Below are 20812 nucleotides of genomic sequence, written 5' to 3'. Positions count from 1 at the left end.
TGTATGCAGATCCATGCAATGTTTATTCAACATAATATGACAGCAGTTTCTTGGCAGCTATTGTGTTACATGAAGAGTTTGTGCGCCCTCTTGTGGATAGAATGAGGTGCTTCATGTACTTCAAATTGGTTTGGCAAATACTAAACAAAAAATAAAAAATATAAAATCTAACAAATATGAATATATATATATATAATTTAAAATAAATGTATTAATATGAATATAATATAAATAGCGTAATTACATAATTGTTTATATTTAAATATTTTATAATATAAATATTAAATGGTTAACAAAGATAAGTCCATTTATGATTCATTTAAATTATATCAATATTAATAATTCAATTAAAAATTTTCAATAAAATTGTCTACACTACACTACAATGTACTGTTTGCTCATTGTTTTGCAGAATTGGTTCGTTCCACGAGAATACACTGAGCAGTGTGGGTCTGCTATCAGAAGACATTAATGAAGGACACATCAAACACAGAGAAAACAATGTAAAAAATCCATCACTTAGTACGGGGGTCTACAGCCTCGACCAAGCCCTGGACACCCACCTAAACATCTGCAAAGTTCTGCTGGAGGTGAAAAGATTAGTTTGAGAATAATCAATATCTATAGTAAAACCATTACTGAATATATAACTGAATTGAAATAGTCTATGTTGAAGGTCATTCTTTAACAAAATGGCTAAAAATATGTACTGTGTTATCTGTGTCCAGGCACTGAAGTGTGTAAACTCTGATCTCGTGCACAAACACATCACAGAGGAGCTGTCACGACAAACTGACATGCTGGACAACATCAGCGCTCTGTCGAAGATGACGGATGAGATCTCAGCAACACAGTGTAGGTATCACAGCAAATCCGGACCTTGAATGAGTCAATTTAAGTCTTAAAACATAGATTTAGATATTTAGAATGGTCATAAATAATATTCTTTTCAAACTAGAAAGTTAAAGACTGTATGATTGAGATTGGTTGACACTAGAAATGACTGACTGTTTTGTCGTAAAATGAAGATTTGAAACATGCTTGTGGGTGTGTGTCAGTGTTGTGCAGCTCTCCCAGGGGAATGGAGGTATTTTGGAAGGAGTGTTGTGAGAGTGACTCACATTTCTGCTGCTCCACTGATGGCTTTCTCAGGGCAATGCGCAAACATTACATTCACAAAGTCAAAGCCAAACAGCCTGGACAGACTGACGCAGGTTTGCCTTTTCTATGTTATTTTTCCTTTAGAATGTTAGCCATATGTAAAGGCTAATAAATAGTAGATCTTGTGCGGATCTAAATCCAAAACGACAAAAATATTCGAATATAGTCCAAAACCGTGCTGTTAGATTAGATTAGATTAAACTTTATTGTCATTACACATATACTAGTACAGTGTAACAAAATGTAGTTTAGGTCTAACCAGAAGTGCTATTAGCAAGTGCAGGATATACAGTTAATAAATACAGAATACAATATTAGGAAAATGTTATACAGTGGGCATGGACTATGAAAATATTTTACAGTAGGTATGTTCTATGAAAATATGACAGTAGTACTATGAATCTTATATATATATATTGCTATGAACATTAATGTACAGGTGGCTATGAACAGATAATAATTTAGACTAAACAATAGTGCAAGTGACTTAAGTGTGCATAGATTATTGACATTGGCTATTAAAGTTGCAGTGCAGTGGATGAGTTATGCATCTATTAAAGGGTACGGTGCAGTATATGAGATAATGCGGTTAATAAGTTGCAGTCCAGAAGTAAGAGTTATCTGACGAAATACACCGAAACGCTCAGAGCTGATGAAAAGCAGAGTGACGACACTCGCATAGACATCCGTTGAGAGAATGGAATGCGGAAGTAACTCGTGTCACAGATTAAAGTAAAGTAACCAATCACGTTTCGTCTTGAGCCGCGCTATTGTTTAGAGGCGTGGAAATGTCCCCGCAGTAACAGACCGGTATAAATTCACGAACGTGTCGAAGGTTAACAGCAACAAAATTATTATACGTTCATGTCGTGAACCTTGCATACTCTTAAGAATGACTTTAGAATTTGTGTTACCGTTGTAAACACGACAGCTTACTTCTTAGATCAGACGGCTTTGTGTTGTTTCCAGGCGGTCGGTTAAATAATGCGACACAAGCATCTACCGGAATTCCAATGAAATTTAACCAATCGGATGACGACTTCCAACGTGCTGAAGTGTTTCCAAATAAGTGTGCCATATGCATCAGACGTTCACTGTACTGAAGCCCATTCACTTGTCTCCAAAATGCATTTGCTGTACAGTTGGTGAAATAACTGCATGTCTATACATTTTAACCAGTTGGCGGACGTATCTTATATTCATAGATCTTATATTTTTAGATCTTATATTCATATTAGGCCCCAAACAAAAGGCTGCTGTACATGTAGTCAACGTAGTATTCAGTGAACACAATGTGCTGTAAAATTATGCAAATATAGTTGCCGTTGTCTGTCCCGCTAAAATCCATTCAAATTAGGTTGACAACACGGATCTGTTTGGAAATATTGAGCGCTTCATGAACCGCACAACCACACGGAGGTGAAATCGAGTGTCGTGACTCTGTTTTTCGACGGCTCTGACCAAAACTAGGAAAAGGGACTACAGAAATGTAGAGTAAAAGGGATGTCAAATTAAAAGTCCTTGAACGGTGCCCCATTGGCCATAAAAATGATGACACACAACTATCAACTTTTTTATGCATGGGTTTTGAACGCAGTTTAATAACATTATTACATATAACCCTTCTCTACCAAGTGAGCTACATGAACAGGAGTTAATTGGGCAAATTCAGCCCCCATAATGCAGTGCAATAACTCAACGCCTATAGGAATACATTTCCCTCTGGGAAAGATGCAGCATTGTCCAAATTTGCTCACTCAAGTTCTTTAACTTCAAGTTGAATACCTTAATAAACAAATGTACAGAGTAGTGAATTACAGTGTTAGCATTATTTACATATTCTTATATTTACAATTAATGGTGTTTCTTTGAAAAGAATATTAATTCCTTCAAAATGTAAATCTCAAATTAATCACAAAACATTCGGAAAACACAGTTAAAATGTTTCTATTGCATTACATTGTTTCCTCTTTTGTAAGTGTTTTGTAATGCTTGTGTTGTTTTCTCCTGTAGTTTTTGGTCAGCTGCTTCGTCAGGTTCAGTGCAGTTCTATGATGGCGTCTGTAAAGCCATGCACTACAGACAGGGTGTCTGTGTTTCAACTGTTAGTCTACCTCAACCGATGGAATATAACTGACTTTGGAGAGCACATCTCGCATCTCTCTAAAGAAGGTAACACCACAAACTCTCGCTCCATCACAGTTTACATGAGCATTTACATTAAAGATTCAAAACTTCTTCTGTGATATTAGGATAACAAAAACAAACGTCTGAGAAACTTTCCCCCAGTTGGCCCAGTCTGAAGTATTCTTCCCAATAGATCTCATGTCTTCTCTGATTGGTTTGCTTCAGTGTATCTGATAGCCTGTCTGGAGAGTCCCAAGAGGAGGCGAGCCCTGAAAAAGCTGAAAGGGAGGCGGGTATCCGAGCTGCAACCGACGACTCGCACGCTACAGCTTCTGGCCAAACTACAGACGGATGTCAATCACAAGGTGACCTCAGCTGCCGCTTCTTGTCTCAGCAGGGCCTCGAGATCCAAATCCTTCAGGACAAAGGTTAAAACTCACTACATATCAGTTATTAGTTCACAGAGAGAAATAAAAAGAATATCAAAACTATATCAAACTAGAGGCTGTATTACAGGCAGTGGTTCTCTATACGGATCTGTTGAAAAAGGGCAATGCGCAAGTGCAACGTGAGGCCTGTCTTGCTTTGAAATGTCTGAAGGTGAGTTATAAATGTATGTATACTGCAACTGCTTTGGAATAATCTGATCTCTTTTTCATTTAAACCGGTATGAGAGTTTTATGTGCGATATTCATCAGACACCCAGACAATAAAGTGTAAAGTGCTGAGACTGTGAGATTCACAGCCCCAGAAATGTGATATCACATCCAAGAGTTGAGGGAAATATTTTTAACTCAAATCGTGTGTTGCATGACATTTTATGAACACAGATTATCCTTTCAACTGGGTTAGGAATCCCACTGATCGCTCTTGTCTTAATCCATTCTAATACTACATACTGCATTGCATTTCATCCTCTGTTTATCCTGTTAAATCTTTAACCTGACATCTTTCTAATCCTGCATTGCTTGACAAATTTGGCTGGATGTACTGAAACTTTGACTATTTTAAAAACAGTGAACACCTTTGCTTTCCTCGTTTTGTATTAGTCATGACGTTGTTTGTCTCTCTTAGGCTTCGGAAAGTGCAGAGCAGGTGGCAGAACTGTGGTTGTCCACAGATGAAGACCTGAGAAACGCTGCCCGTGAGACTGTGTTATCGTTTGGTAATTGACTCTTAAACTAAGCCTTCTAACTACTGTATAGTTGACAACGCAGTACCAACATTTTGTGCCTTCATCACATCTGACCTAAAATAAATTCCAATGATGTTTGGGTTTTGGACACACCCATTGATCTTAAATTAAACACTGATTTGCTGTCGTTTTACATCAATTTCATGCTGTGTTCCTATTTAGGTAAGAAAGGCCACATGGCGTTCCAGCAAATTGATCGGATTTATGAGATACAGGATGAGGCTTATATGAACCTGGAAACTGAAATCACAGTCCTTTAAAAATAAAGGAAACTCAACTGACATTTTAGGAGAAGACTGGATAGTGTGGACGTTTCTACCGAGCAGGCTGCTTTTAATGGAACCTATTTGACAAGTGTCTGCTCATATTGCCCAGTATTTATATGCATTTTAGTGTATACATTATTATTATTATGACAATTCTGTGTATTTTTATGTGAAATATTTATGAAAAAAATTTGTATTCGTTTCATCTGTATTAAAATGAATAACCATAAAATATAAAAATGAATGTAATTATCAGTTTTTTGAGTACCTCTTTACCCGTGATAAAGCATTCATCAACATCAACAGCTATAATAAACTCATATATCTACTTTTAATAATCAGTTCATGTAATGCAATACTGGGTACATGCTACGGTTGTCACTGATAGTATTTGTACCTCTAAAATGAATTAGCAAGGAGTATTTTAGGTCGAACAGTAACCATTTGATTACGAAATGTTGGTGCAAAGTCCTTCCACATCTGAAGATCGAGGTTGATGACATCTTCCTAAGAAATATGTCGTTTTTTGTGATTTACTTACACATTCACAGCAGTTAGCCGTTCATCATTAGAAACTTTATTGAATTAAAAGTCGTGACAGCATTTGAGCAAAAGGCGCAGTACAGATGCGAGATCCTATCAAATGCTTTTTGCTCAATAATATTCACCTCTGACAAAATTCATGTCACGTCAATCCTCCTAACACTTGAATTCATACTGATAATTGACAACTCAAAATCGTAATATACAAATTTATACACACATTATCATCTACCCTTTGGGGAAAAACAGCATCCAGAAATGATCGAACGTACACTGAACACAATGATTATGGAACCCTAATGGTAACCCATGCAAGCGTCAAATTCCTTAACCAAAGGTGAGATGCCGTTTGGCTCGGGCAGGGAATGAGGGCTATTGTTATGGGTCACAGCGAGACTGTAAAGCGGTTGTCAACGAGGGTACAAAGAACTAATATTTTCCAGCATTCCTGGTGAATTTTCTATTCACAGTCCGGATTGAGATTGCCCAGGGTCTGTGTAAATTTCACTGGGGACTTTGAAGATCTGGCCTAGGTGCCCACAATATTCGGGTCGTGTGCAGAGTCCGGCAGTTGAGAATCGTGGCAGTGATATAGAAAGCAGTTTCCCCAGCAGCTGTAGCAGATGAGAAACAACGCCGCCAGGAAAACTAAGGCACAAATGGTGCATGGCTTCCTCTCCAACAGGAAGCTAAGCAGGTAGAACCCCATGAACATCGAGTGGTTAAACCACAGGGCTGGATTAAGGGGTTTCGGGATCAACAGGACGGGGAGTAGCCACTGGAGGCAGTACATTGTTTTTGTGTGGGGATGGCCGAGTATGAGCTCAGATATCAGACAGGATGGCTGGTGTCACTACACAATCGCAAATCCCTTGTGTTTTGGCAAGGGATTAGACTTGGTGTTGAAATACCAGGGGAGGCCTACAGAAAAGAAAAGAAAGACAGCAATGAATACATGAGAGTCGGCTCATTTATCATTCCCAACTTGTGGTACAGTCAAGCATACACACCACCTTATATGGTACAGATGGTAAAGCAACAGGGTGTATTTTAAGAGATTGTACACCACCAGGCTATTTTTAGATGATGGTGTCGACAACCCAATACATTGGCTGACAACCACTCCAATTTCAATCATTTTAAACATGTTACCATTACTTCAATTGATTTTTGACTATTTGTGCTACTCAAACATTTAAAACAACGACAAATGTTTTAAAAAATTGGGGAACCTCTTTATATATTAATCGTTGAGTGATGCAAAAACCATTTCTTATAAAATAATAACTGCACATGACAAACATTGAAAGATAAACCGCCACGTTCGAAAAACAACAGTTTCCTATTTAGACAAACATTGCTGACAACAGTGTTAACACGGAGGATGGCAAGTGCACTAGAAAAACTGCCAAAACACTGATATCTTTAGCATTTTCCATACTTATGTGCATGATAAAGATTATAGGTCGAGTTCATCATTTTATGACAGCAAAACCAATGACAACATATTACTGTTAGCTTGTTTGCTAACCGGATATCTAGCATGCGTTAGCGTGCGGCTAACATTAAGCGGCAAAAGAAATATCCTAACGGCATATTAAGACATTTTCAGTACGTCGATCTGATATATTCATACTGAAAACTTAAAAACGTTTTACATAAAGTTGTTCACACCTGCCATTCTTGAAATTCAATCCAGATCTTCCGTATGCGTCGTCGCCATTGCCTGCTTTGCTTTAGGTGATTGCGTAGATTTGTGCAACTCCGAGGACCCTTCGTGCTCCCCAAATGCCTGGGTATAATTCCCAAACTTTCATGTACATTATGAATTAGTGAATATAAATACGCTTCCCGGATGTTTTCATGGTTGTGCTAATTGTAACTATTCCAAAAACCAACAAGATTTTTCAATAATTTATATGAATATGCACAATGTTACTTGGTACCACCTTTTGATCTGTGATGTGCAATGTTAAATTATACATTTTGGGGAAAACATCTTTCATAACTCTTTGACTTGATGTACTCTTGATATGGAGTTAAATCTTTGGAAATAAGGAGTAGGATAGTGATGCTCTTCCCTCAAACCGTCCCAGGGAGATGAAGACAATTGAATGACAAAAGTAGTGTAGTTATTCCTTGGAAAGATGTATGAAAAAAACATAAGTCCCTTAGTCTAAACAATTAAATGCACAGTTCATGCTTTACGTTGCAATTTCAAGCTCTAGATTTCCCTATAGGTTCTCTTAATGCACTTTTGGATAATATCCTAAAATGATTTAGCCAGATACACGCGTTTCTTTAACCGGGGCTTTCAAATGGACCATCTGATGTTGTTGCCATGGCACACCTGAAGCTAACAGACAATGGTTATTTGAAACTGGTTGGTATTTACCTCACATGATCTTCAAGTGGTTAAAATAATAAAATAATTATAAACAATGGAATCAGTTTATTCAGACAGTTGCAAATGCAGATAAACGTGTTAAACCCATGTACATTATATCATATAAGCCTTAAACAAAGCCTCTTCGTTCTTTACCACGGTTTACATTACATTACATGCAAAATAAACTTCAAATGCATGATTTAAAACACACGCAGGGTTAATATAATTTACTATTTTATACTTTTATAATAACAGCTTTCCCAAAAAAAGATCAGCATGAAAGATCTAACAGCCTGATCAATCTCTGATAGAGCAGCCTGTCTCAACAGAGACCAGTGATGCTGAGCAAGGCAGGGACACGCAAGGGTGCATTTCAGAACCATACACAAGCCATTGCAGGCTATATGCACATACAGAACTGGATTGTGTAGCTGTTTCTGACGAACAATCTGGCATGCTGTTGCGTTTAACGGCATGGCTAAATCTTCACTCGAGATCTCCGTGAAAAAAGTCTTCCTGCCAGCATCTCACCGTTACTATGATATCTGTGGAGCCATCGCGCCTAGAGGTAAGTAATCGCGCTCTAACCAGTATTTATTGGATTTATCTCTTCTGTGCTATTCGATAAAACCTTTATCGCACCATACATTTTGCAAATTAAAAAAGGCAAATCGCTGGTCGCTATGCAAGGCAAAAGGCAAGACGCTTGAGGTGTTACAAGGTCAAAATAATGAACCCCCAATGTGTTAGGTTATACGCGTAAAAGCGCGAGTGATATCGTCGATAGCATCGTGAAGCGCACGTAACCGTTGCTGTAAGAAATTAGACTGTATGCGTCCTGCTGACATGTTTATACGGTGTTTTGGTTTAATGATCGTGTTCCTCCGTTCTGTTTAATATCAGTCCGATGAGATCAATTGGTTGTCACTTTTAACGCAAACTGAGCGCACAGATGCGCACGGACACATTGCTAATTCGTCACGTTAAACGACTGAAGGGCACAATTTGCTAAATGGATTTATGATAAATGCCATATTTAAACAAACACATGCAAGCAACCACAATACATCCGCCGTTTTGCTATACACCTATAACAAAATATAGGAAGAGTATAAGAAAGGTATCTGTTAATATTTAGGACGCACGACCACCATGAAACCAAAAATCATACAGAAACCATCACAGACATTCTAACGGGTTTAATGGTTATAATATATTATCTGTATGTTTCTACTTTATCGGTTCGTTTGGTGTTGTCTGGAACCCAGCAGAATACAACACAGTCAGTTTATAATGGTAATCATTACAATTTCTTGTTTTTACTGCGGTGTGTCGTTTTGCTATATAACACAATCATATTTATTTAGTGAAATTAGCTTATGACACAATTCTATATTTAAGATGCTGACAAACATTCCCAGCTGTAATAAACTGCGTTTAAAGGAAAACATAATGGTCTCTGTGGGTCTATGTGTTGGCTCCTATTGGTGGAATGTTCTTGAGCAGGTTGTCGTTTTGCTTCAAAACTATAACATTTGTTTAAAGATAAAATTGGGTAATTACACACGTGATCCATTTTACAGAACCGCATCTGACCGTTTTTGTGACCATTTCTGTTACGCAAAATAAAGTATCTGTTCTCTTTCAGGTGAAACGAGAGGTGTTTGATTCAACATGAGTAGATGGAGTCTCTGAACGCCGTAGAGCTCCGCGAACTGGGGGATGGGAGCGGCCGAGAATCTCAGCAGGCCTCATCAGCACCGCGGACAGCAACCGGTATCGAAAACGCGTCGTTCGAGGACGAAGAACAGGGAACGAGGATCCGTGTTACGTCGAGTGCATGTGGACCCGACTGCTTGGCCATCGAGCACCACTCCAATCCAACGCGTATTCAGAGAGACGTGCCCTCCCCGCGCTCCGACGACGAGCCCGAGCTCGAATACAGCGACCATTCGGTGGACTACGGCTTCATATGCGCGCTCATATTCCTCGTCAGCGGGATCATATTGGTTGTAATAGCCTACACGATCCCTAGAGAGGCGAGAGTCAATCCGGACCAGGTGACAGCGCGCCAGATGGAGAAACTGGAGATGTATTACGCGCAGCTCGGTTCGCACCTCGACAAATGCATTATAGCGGGACTTGGCTTGCTCACTCTTGGGGGGATGCTCTTATCTGTTTTGTTAACGGTGTCCATATGCAAAGGGGAACTGTATCGCAGGAGAACTTTCGCCAGGAGACACATGAAGTCGTACGGATCTGTTAACATGAGAATGAGACAGTTGGCGGAGGGTGATGGGAGAGACGCGCTCGTGGAGTCTGAACCGAGTGCTGCAGCTGACGCAACGAACGGCGATGATGCTCCTACCGGAACGCAAAGCACGTAGCACAGCCGGACTACAATTTTCATAAGGAAACATACATTCTTGTAAGGCAGCAAAGAGGGTTCCGGTTTTGGGTAAGCTTGCAACAACTGCATTTTGATGTATAAAGGTTATAAGAAGAAATGTCGCTAAAGGTTAGATAGACCTTCAGAAAGTTTGCACGAAAAGTTCTTTGTGGGGTTCCACAGACTGTAAAATGGGAAAAAATATGAACCTTTAAATGGTTCCTCTTTCTGATCACCTTTATTTTTATTCTGTTCTGAAGCTATAAGGTATTTTATAGCCTACAGAAAGTGATGGAGAAAGAGATGAAGAATGTACGATTATAAATATATTGCTGCCTCGCAAGGACAGCAGTCATTTTAAGATCCAGGCCAACATGCACAACGGAATGTGACAGAGAGATGATTTACGTCAAAGACCTTTGATAGAAAGCACAATGGTCAGCCATCATAAAGCCGAACTAACTCAACATGCTGCAATTTAAACCGCTGTCAGCTATTTTACAAAACTTGAAATAGTTATGTCTGTATAATCTTCACTAGACCAATATGAATGGAATATGTGTAAACTATTATTATCCAAGGATGCATTATGCCTTAAGATGTTACAAAAGTTCATTATATATACCGTGAACGCATTTAGACTTGTTTATTTGTAAACTGTTAGTGTTTTGTAGGACTTTGATGTGTATGTGGTCACTTGTTACATCACCTCACGTTCACAGAGTAGAGGACAACGCCATGCTACCAAGAGTACACACAGACATATGAATGCATAACATTTTAATCAAAATATCTATTTTACAATATCTGTATCGCAGTTAGTAGAAATGTGCTTAATAATAACAAAAATGTGAACTTTTACTGTGATGGTGCAATGTATTCCAGTAGAAAATCAATATTTCCATAGCAATGTTTGGTTTCAGTCGAACAACAGATGCTTTAAGGAACATTCTCAACATCCCTTTAAAAACAATCATAAGCAGAGGACACTATGGTCACATTTGACATTCACGTGTACTTGATCCCCCACACAGCTGAATACATTATGGCCTTTGTTCCTGCTGAGGTAACTGTTTTAAAGTACAACGCTCGAAAATACAACAAGACTGTCATCAAACTAAGCAGAAACTCAAGAAGAGCAGATGTATTACACATTTAATAGAGCAACACTTGAGTTTGTTGCTGTTAAGTTGAAAGTTGTTTGTAACCAACGGGTTTAACGTGACCACATGGTGACAAATGCAGAGAATATGGTCCTTGTGAAAGAAATCTTTCCACTGGAATTATAAATATTATTTTCCAGTAAAACGTTCCAGCTTATGAGGAGTCTTTAAACAAGATATACACTAAACATTAAAAGTTTACACATTGTTTAAACTTTACTATATATTGTCCTTATCAAATAGCCTATTGGTGGTGTGTTATGTGTGATGACATGGGTCTAAACAAATATAAAATGTTCCATGTGCCGCCTGATGCAACTTTTAAGTGCTGAAATGGACTCGCTGGATGTTTTGATATTCCATCATTTTTTATTGCATCACAAAATTAAACTAAATATAGCTGTCATTTCTTAACTGTAAGATGTTGGTTATAGTGTGATGTGATTGGGTAAGAAGGAAAAGTGTGTCACGTCTTTGTGTAAAATATTGTCTTGTAAGCACAGAAGAATTTGTATCGAGGACACTAATGCTAATCCACCAGTTGCACCACGTCAGATGTACACACAGTGTTGGTCTTATAACACATCATAGCGCTCATGCACAAGCCCCTAAATAAAATATGAAACCAGTGTATTTACAAAACAACCCTAAATGTAAAGCTTTACCTTGAAGCTGAATAGAAAAGAGAACGTTACGTTGGCTGGATTGTTTATCACATACTGAAAAACATGAAGTATACTGTTAAAAAGTATGCTAGTATAGTATGTGAAAAGTATGCAAAATACTAAATATTTAATCAAACGGTTTGGCACAGTGTCACACATTGCATGCTGAATTCTGCAAGCAGCATTCAGATATTTCGACACAATTTCATTGCAAGTCGTGACTATTTTATGAGGCTTCTAATTTGTATAAATGTGTGCGTTCTCATTCGTACGTTTTACTACAATCTGCCGCACCATTAAAGCCTTTCAGCGGTTAAGGGTTTTCAGGGGCATCATTGTTGTTTTTTAAATTAATCTTGTATTCATTTATAAATCTTTTTTGTGTGCTTTTTTGCATTTCAATCCATTTTAAGATGTGTTACCTTTGGGCAATGTGGACAAATAATGAAATAAATGACTTGTTCATTTGTCACCATGGACGTAGAAGGTTAAGCATATTGCATTGTGGGATACGGCGCACCATAATCTGTTGTATACAGTTCCGCAAATATATACGTAGATCCCATTATATGCCAAAATTATACTTTACTATCATACTATCCTGTTGCTCAGTGGTAAGAGCATGGTGTTAACAACCAAGGTTGTGGTTTTGATCCCAGGAGATTGCATATACTTGTGTATAGGCTAATGCAATGTAAGGCGCTTTGGATAAAAGCCTCTGCCAAATGCATAAATGTAAATGTATCCACAGTTTACATTTTCCACACGAAAGAATAAGTAGCAGTATGGTGGTGTGCTGTTCCGCAGAGCACTGAATTTCAAATGAGCACAATGATGGGGTTTGTAGTTGTTTTCGATAATGATGATAACTCGGCTGTGTTACTAAATCAGCATCGGTGTAAAATCTGTGAAGATGAATCACGGAGAGATCGACACATTGAACCGCTGCACTCCGGTACTGCAGAGAGTTGTGCGCACAACGTTTTGTATGGGCCATGCAGACTGTTATCCCTCTTCTTTTACAATGTAGGAGGAGTGAACTGCATGTGTACAATGTGAGCTGTGCATTTGAATTCTGTAACCTCCTGTATGTCCAAGACAAATGATCACCTTTTGATACAGTATCCATGCCTGAAATAAAATAAAACTTTTTTTGTTGTTGTTCCTGTTGGCTGTGTCCTTTTTTTAACCCCACTGCACCTATTAAATATTTGATCATTATTACATATAGAAATTGACCTGGGCTGTAGTTCAGTTCTAGACATTTACTGTGGTAATGTAACCTAAATAAGTTCTTCACTTCTGTCAGTCTGAAATGTAAAAGTATAGTGTGTCTGCAAAATTCGCTAAGCACATCTAAACAAATTGGCACTTCATTTTTACAACGATACGAAGTAGTTTAATCGGGTCGTACTTAAAGGACGCTCTGGAGTGTCTTTAAATTCGTCTCTGTCAGCAGAGTACAGTCAAAATGCTCCATGACTCCACAGTGGCCATTACAGCTATTGATTTCCGCTATATCTGCTGGATCCTTCACCGTGTTTCTCTCATTGAAGTGACCATCTCCAACAGCTTCTCTGTTACATCTATTGACATTTTAAGAGAAATAGATGCCGCAAATTTGAGTTATAATAGTCATATAGGGCAACGCATTCATACGAATCGGTTAGGAAAAGCTGTACGATTAAGGGTTAAAGGTACAGTTCATCCAAAAATAAAATGCTGTCTTTACTTACCATCATGTTGTTCAAAGAAGACTCTTTCTCCTGAACAACACACAAGAAGATATTTTGAAAAATGTATCGGTGGTTTTGTGTCCATACAGTGGAAGTTTATTGGGTCCAGTGATGTTTGGTTACCAACCTTCTTCAAAATATCTTCTTTTGTGTTCTGCAGAAGAAAGTCATACAGGTTTGATATGACACGAGGGTGAGAAAACGATGAAACAAATTCAATTTTCATTTTTGTCAATTTCCCCTTATCCCCTAAATCTACTATATAAAAAGAAACTGTGTTGCCTACTTTAAGCAGTGTGTGTCCATGCAAAGCCCGCTGGCAGAAAGCTAGAATGCTGTGGGTGGACTTTTCATTTTATAGTAATATGTTTAATGAAATATAGATCAATCAAAACAAAGAAACAGTCTTTCGGACAAATAGCAGTTTAATTTTTAGACACAGAATGAGTAAGTAGCAAAAACTGAACAAAATGAGTCAAACACAAACCAGGAATTAAAATGGAATTATAAGGACCTGTTTTGTTTAACAAGTAAATCCTACACTACATCACACCTTTAAAGTAGATTTTTTCAAACACAAAGTGCATATCGGGGGAACATCTGAAAACAGCAAGTCTTCCAAGAAGAAAGTTGTTGTTTCTTATTTACATGAACATGTCATCATAACCCGGAGGAGGCATGTGATCAGGGTCTGGCCTGGAAATCAGAGCAGAACAAATGACATTAGAAATGGACAAGATGATGTAAATATTTTATATCTGAATTCAGGTAACTGACAGAAGATAAAGAACTAGTTAGGCTAACTATAAAGAACAAAAATAACAAAATAACATGAGTTTTACTTTGCAAATATGAGATGGTGATAGAAAGCCTGCAGTTTCAAAAGCTAATAAAATCCACATTGTAAACTTGAAAAGTGTGTTCTAGCACTAAAGCACAAGAGATGTTGTAAAGGTATGTTGTACGCAAGATACCTTTGGAGGTTGTTTTCCTACAATGATTAGGAATCTCAAATGAAGAAAGTAAGTTCTGAATATACGCTTGTCTCTTACCCCGGTCTGTGACGCCCGACTGGACCGAATGGGTCAAAGCGGGCACCTGGGGGCACAGCGCCTCGGGGGAGGACTCCGGGAATACCAGATGATGGGTCAAACCCTGAGCGAGGAAACCCGGCACGCAATGGATCGACAATCATTCCTCCAGCCCTTCCACTGAAACCCCCCCACCAGAGATGTGAGTCAAGGTCCAATAAATAATTCAGTAAGCATGCTCTATCATTTTAAGCTACACTCGTTCATTTGAATTCTTAAGTATTCTTTAAAAGCTTTCATTTTTTAAAGAAGTGGTATGTTTAAAAATAACTATAGAAGTTTTGATAAATATGTTTAAAATTATGAACACTTAGTGGCCTGGAAATCCTGTTTATTTAGCATACAAGGTTACTACTCATGATCACACGAGCAGCTGAAAACCAATCTCGGTAAATTACCTTTTTGTAAGTGTGTCAATGAAAACACAAACAAAAAAGAAGAATTTGTGCGCATTTAAGCTAAATGAAAATTAGCTGTATATGCAAGCAAGAGGGCAAGAGACACATAAATGAGCACAATTATAGATTTGATGATGAATTTCTCACCCAAAAGGATCCAGATCTGCTCCTCCTGCTGCAAATGGAGCCATTGGGTTGGGCCTAAAACCAGAACCGACAAAAAGGTGTATAAAACGAACAAATAGAGTTTGAATTATTTCCGGCAAGGGTGTTACGTTGGTTTGAGAAGTGGGGGGACACAAAATGGGGGAATTTGATCACAAATTCAAAATACCTATGTTTTGAGTTGTTTTTGATTGTTTTAATTGATTAAACCATGAAACTAAAAGGTATTTTTATTGTGTAGCAAAAGTTGATGATCATGAAGGGGGAAAATGCGAGTATTGACTGAGAAAACATAGATTGTAAACCTGAATCTGCGGTCGGAAGGAGACGAGCCGGATGACTTTCTAAAATGCTTAACAAGGTTTAACGTACCTTACCAACGGCCCACGTTTCTATCAAGCCCACGTTTCTATCAACGGCCCACGTTTCTATCAAGCCCCGTCATAAACACTGCTTTTAAAAGAACAAGTCCTTATTAAATGGAAAAAGTAATAAATCAGGCGTAATTTCTATTAAATTCTAATCAAAACCACATGATTGAAAACAATCTTTCAGTGATCTATTTTTAGAGGCAGACTCTCAGTGTTCTGCTCGGTCTTAGTACTTCTCCGGGGCGGTGATGGCGTGTTGTTAAAAAAATCATTGCAAACTCATTTGAAAGTGAGGGGGACACAAACAGGATTTTATAAAAGTGAGGGGGAACTGTCAGTACACGACCCGTTCCACCTGCACGATCCGTTCACGCATGCGCGTAATTACGTATTAGAAAACGTCATGGTTTTCCTACACTATTTGTACCGTGACGCAGGCGATGAAACGTTTGACGGCAGGCGGCACAACTGGCGGCATATTCTTTGTTTACGTTTTGAAATGTCGCTTACGTTACCATGATTACGATGTGTTTATGTGGTTGCCAATCCAAAATAATAGAGTTGTTACATGAACATAGATGATTTTGGTTTCATGTGGAATAAAGTATTTTTATCGACTGCAAATCTTCAGTTTCATCCAAACTCCATTTTGCGATTCATTGTATCATGTCTATTAACCTTACCGTGTTTCGATCTAAGGTCAGTAGTATTGTCAAAGACAGTTTGTGTCGTTTTTTTAATTAAAATCTGATAATACTAGTTGACTTTATGTAGTAATTTATTAGTATGGGCCTATATATAGGCTAATATATCTATCCATTTAATCTAAATTAGTAAAATAATCCCTTCAATGTCGTTTACAGAAGCCAATAAGGAACATAACACGCATGTCTAACTAGACTGTAGTTCTTTCTTCATGTAAATTATAAAGTCAGGGGAAACATTACAGTATTTCAAACTGACTTGACAGATCGCATAGTGAAATGAGACCAGGTGGAACGAAGCGAAGTAAATTGAGTATTGTATTTTATTTAACAGTAAAAAATATAAATAAAGTAAAACAAAGCTGCGCAAGCGTGGAACAGATCGTGCAGTGTCGTAAATCGTCGCAAAACAAAATCATCATTTGCGCATGAGCGGTTTCTACAACGTCGTTGTGCGCATGCGTGAACGGATCGTGCATCGTTGTGCGCATGCGTGAACGGATCGTGCAGGTGGAACGGATCGTGTACTGACAGGGACATCTCCAGAGGAAATTACACCCCTGCTTTTTCGGTGTCTGTTTTTCTGTGGTGTTTTTTCATCTAATGCAATAAGTGTGGCTTAAAGGAATAGTTCAGCGCAAAATTAAAATCTATCATCATTTAATCACTCTTATGTTATTTAAAAACTGTATATGACTTTGTATCACTAAAACTGATATTTTGAGAAATGTCTCATTGGTTTTGTGTACACGCAACGAAAGTGAATGTAGTCCAATGTTGTTTGATGGCCAACATTTCTCCAAATATCTTGTTTTGTGTTCTGCGGAAGAAAGTCACACAGGTTTGTAATGACACGACAGTGAATAAATGATGAAAGAATTGTCATCTTTGGTGAGCTATCCTTTGTTAATATATTAAAATGGGATAAATGGATTATTTAATTTCGGACAGATCCTAAATAATTTACAGACTATTAACTATTCCTATTCATGTTGCTTTCTGTTCGTAATCATTTAGATGATAAAGAACTTAAACTTATTATAGTGTCGCCACATAACCGAATGTGCCAGTGTGACTCAGCTAAACGTTCTTAAAGGCCACGTGTTCTTTGTCTTTAAATGAAGACACCTGGCAGTGTCTGCAAGCAGAGAACGTTTGACTGAATTACCATCACGTCCACGGCCACAGCCCGAGTCGATAAATGGCTGACATCATAAATAATCTGATAGGGGTCACCGTGAACCCAGGAAGGGGAAGTGAAAGACAAACACCCAAATGCATCTCTGGGTTTCTGCCATGTCTGTAAAGGGACCACTGCACCAGCTCTGCTTTCTCACTTTAACCAAATATTTCGTTTTTGTCATTTTAAGCCAATTTAGTATTTTAGATTTGCATTAGTGAACTCATTAGTGATGCCCTAGAAACCACCCAAAACTCCTTAGCAACCACGAAGCACAGTCTCTCTCAGTCTCCTTCGCTCTTTCACACAACACTGCTCTGTTCGACGGTCTGCGGTGCCAGTCACATAATACCCACAAACCTCAGTGCCTCAAAAAATAGACACAGCACAGGAGTGAGAGCTCTCTCAGGAACCGCACTGCTAAATATTAAATAAGATGGAGGACATGAGCTGACGCCTAGACAACACACACACCCCCACAACTCTCTCTCAAATTCCCAGAGCACTCCATAACGTCCTTCACACGAATACAAACAGTCCTGCCTCTCTCTGTCATTCACGAATGAACTTTTAACTTGCGCAAACATATGGAAAACTAAACATATAGGTCCAAATTGCATTAAAAAAAAGATTTCAAAGATTGTGCTTTGTTTTATCATGACATTTTTAATGTTTGGGTCACCTAATGGTGTGGGTTTGGGGCACCTAATGGTGTGGGTTTGGGGCAGGACTTCCTGTTTGAGTGTTTTGGAAAACTTTGCAAATATTATATTGTTTATCATTATAAAATGTAAAGACATCTAACTAGACTCCACTGACATTCACTGGTTTAGCATTTATAACCGAACTTGCGATAACGTTGTTACTAGGAGTGCGGGATGACTGTTCTCAGAACAGACCATAGAAGCAGAATGCATAACAAGAGAGAAACATAAAATCAATGTGTTGTGAACATAAGTCTGGGCCACCTGAGGGGGTAACCATAGAAACTAAAGGCTGCTTGAGTGCTTCCCGATAGGATGAATAAAACGTGTTCTATAGACTATTAACTCCATCAAATACTGCCTATTGAAATTCTTAAAGGCCTCCTTGAAACACAGTGTGCAGTATAATTTGCATGAAAAAAGAAAGGACGGATAGATATTCACCAGTCAGGTGGGTGTCTGGTTGGAGGGGCTCTGTGCGGGATCAGGAGAGGGTCGTTAGAATCTCTTGAATTTGTGGCTTTCTCTCGCTCTCTCCTTCCCTCCGTCTTTTCTTGTCGCTCTTTCTTCTCTACAGGCAGCAGTGAGGACTGCAACTTAATCATCAGTTCATCCGTGTTCTTGAACACGCTGAGGATAAAGATAAAGATACAATCTATTACACAAATTCTTCTTATACACTCAAATACAGAATGATGGTTCATGCTTAAAATTAACAGTAATACACGATAAGAGATACCAGCTCACAGTTTAAACTATTTTATAAGCAATCATAAAAAGAACATGAAACAAATTATTTTTAACACTCGAAGTATTTGAAAGACCTTTCAAATGTTTGCAGTTTGGCTTCATCAATGTAATCGTTGACATTGACTGTCAGGTCTGTGACTTTCTCTGTTTTTGAGTCCTACAAAAATAAAAAGAAGTTTAGAAAGTCGTCCACAATTTAGCTATATAATGAAATCAAAATTGAAGGGACGATTTATTACCATTAAATTGAAAATCAGAGTTGAATCCACGGTGAAAGCTTTGAGCAGCAAGTTGGACTTGTCATCATTTGATCTGTATCGGAGCGTATACAGCTCCTTGCTTCCGTTCCAAAGGGCAGGAAGCAGTTCTGATTTCCTCTCTTCATTTCCAGGCTGTGAGAAGGATTGAAGACGAATTTAAAACATTTACAACACGATTATTCAGGGCCTTGGCTCTGAACATAAACATTTTAGATTTAAGATGCTGCAAAGCACCTATGTGACTGGTAAAGAAAGATCAAATGATATACAAATAATCAAATCGGATTTTAAATGAAAGTACAAACCATTTAAGCAAAACATTTCTCAATGATTATAACATTTTGAGACTGTCTGGTTGTCAAACAAGTACACCTGTGTGCACTGACTTCCTTCATCCATCCATCCATCCATCCATACAAATAACCCAGAAGTTACAGTAAATGGCACCAGTGGGTTAAATATCTCAGCGTACCTTTCTGATATAAAGCTTATTATTATATTCCTGCTGTTTTTAATTGATCAATGCCTTCTGCGTCGCACTTCAGTAAAAAAATCACCAGTCATGCAGCAATAGAGAAACATAAGAAGTTTTCATGGGTTTACAACAGTCACCATTTACTCACCTCGTCTCCGATCCCCAGACATTTATAGCCGCTTTTCACTATTTCCCAGTGCACAAAACAGATCAAAGCATCCTGCGAACATGTTAAGGAGTTTGACACGCAGTTGAAAAGCAGCTCAAGTCCTGCCATCTTTAAAACTCTTGATAACAGAAGAAACGAAACCAAAAGAAGAAACTTAGCGACAATTAAGTATGATCACGCCCAAGCAGATACATTTTGAAAGCCTTATTAATAATATTGAATGCGGTGGATGATGTTCTGTTCTGTGCAATACGGACATTTAAAGATTAATTCAAGAAGTTATTGTTTTGGTTGGTCATGTCGGTCCGACGGGAAATATTATCCGGAGTGTACCAGTGTCTCGACGTTCGTTCCGTCCTGAGTCGTTCCGGCCATTGCAAATATTACGCGGCACTTGTTTTTTAAAGCATTTCAATAACTTCGCGTTAATCTAAACACACATATATTACATACTGGATGTAGACGTATACCTGCAATACATACAGTTCATGTCTACCCTGGTTTGAAAACGAACAAGAATGCCTCAAAGATGACCATAAACACCTACTGGAATAAGGCCCGAAACACACTATATAAAGAAGTTTTGTAAGCATTTTAATGCAGGGGGAACCTTATGAGGCCTGAGAATATTACTGTCAGATACTGTTCTCCCTGTGTTTTATTAGATAGAAAGTTCATAATTGTATCACGTTAACACTGCTGACTTTTAACAACACGAGAAGTATGTTCCCAAATATCACTAAATTGTCCATCAATGCAGGAAAACATATCCTGACAACTAAGAATGTCCCACTGGGCCGTTTCGGTTGTGACCTGGGCTGGGTCTGCAAGAAACCCCTTAGGGTAAGAAAACCCTTACTAGTGGTTTTCTAACCCTAAGGGGTTTCTTGCAACCGGGCCCTGGGCCTTTC

At 38.4% G+C, this 20812-nt stretch overlaps 4 protein-coding genes across 6 annotated transcripts in view; 2 read left to right on the top strand and 2 right to left on the bottom strand.

Moving 5' to 3' along the window:
• ripor3 (RIPOR family member 3) overlaps window positions 1–5081 on the top strand; it is a 155322-nt gene extending 150241 nt beyond the window's left edge. The window contains exons 16-23 of one of the 2 annotated variants that reach the window (XM_079459617.1): window positions 413–590; window positions 729–855; window positions 1059–1214; window positions 3175–3333; window positions 3514–3716; window positions 3805–3888; window positions 4363–4453; window positions 4646–5081. In XM_079459617.1, the coding sequence (XP_079315743.1) occupies window positions 413–590; window positions 729–855; window positions 1059–1214; window positions 3175–3333; window positions 3514–3716; window positions 3805–3888; window positions 4363–4453; window positions 4646–4743 (1096 nt within the window). In that variant the 3' untranslated portion in view covers window positions 4744–5081. The remainder of the gene's footprint in view (window positions 1–412; window positions 591–728; window positions 856–1058; window positions 1215–3174; window positions 3334–3513; window positions 3717–3804; window positions 3889–4362; window positions 4454–4645) is intronic. The other variant, XM_079459616.1, reaches the window with a different exon arrangement.
• A 600-nt stretch (window positions 5082–5681) lies between these two features.
• blcap (bladder cancer associated protein) lies at window positions 5682–6212 on the bottom strand. The gene has a single exon (XM_079459618.1). It carries the CDS (start codon window positions 6083–6085, stop codon window positions 5822–5824), a length of 264 nt encoding a protein of 87 aa, XP_079315744.1. The 5' UTR covers window positions 6086–6212; the 3' UTR covers window positions 5682–5821.
• Window positions 6213–8008: 1796 nt separating this feature from the next.
• tmem74b (transmembrane protein 74B) lies at window positions 8009–13061 on the top strand. Its single transcript, XM_079459831.1, has 2 exons — window positions 8009–8249; window positions 9330–13061. The coding sequence occupies exon 2, from the start codon at window positions 9364–9366 to the stop codon at window positions 10066–10068; it is 705 nt and encodes a 234-aa protein (XP_079315957.1). The 5' UTR covers window positions 8009–8249; window positions 9330–9363; the 3' UTR covers window positions 10069–13061.
• A 917-nt stretch (window positions 13062–13978) lies between these two features.
• On the bottom strand, window positions 13979–20276 carry psmf1 (proteasome inhibitor subunit 1). 2 transcript variants are annotated; one of them, XM_079461340.1, is made up of 8 exons: window positions 20159–20276; window positions 19881–20019; window positions 19237–19389; window positions 19072–19154; window positions 18692–18877; window positions 15271–15324; window positions 14687–14845; window positions 13992–14330 (listed from the first exon to the last, which is right to left on the bottom strand). In XM_079461340.1, the coding sequence occupies exons 2-8, from the start codon at window positions 20007–20009 to the stop codon at window positions 14279–14281; spliced, it is 816 nt and encodes a 271-aa protein (XP_079317466.1). In that variant the 5' UTR covers window positions 20010–20019; window positions 20159–20276; the 3' UTR covers window positions 13992–14278. The 2 variants fall into 2 exon arrangements, with proteins under 2 accessions (XP_079317465.1, XP_079317466.1); XM_079461339.1 differs by having other exon boundaries at window positions 13979–14330; window positions 19881–20258.
• Between the last annotated feature and the right edge of the window lie 536 nt (window positions 20277–20812).

This window comes from Barbatula barbatula (genome assembly GCF_947034865.1).
Source record: "Barbatula barbatula genome assembly, chromosome: 7".
Taxonomy (NCBI): domain Eukaryota; kingdom Metazoa; phylum Chordata; class Actinopteri; order Cypriniformes; family Nemacheilidae; genus Barbatula; species Barbatula barbatula.
Note: the sequence above shows the minus strand (reverse complement) of the source record. Positions and strands in the feature narration are given on the sequence as shown.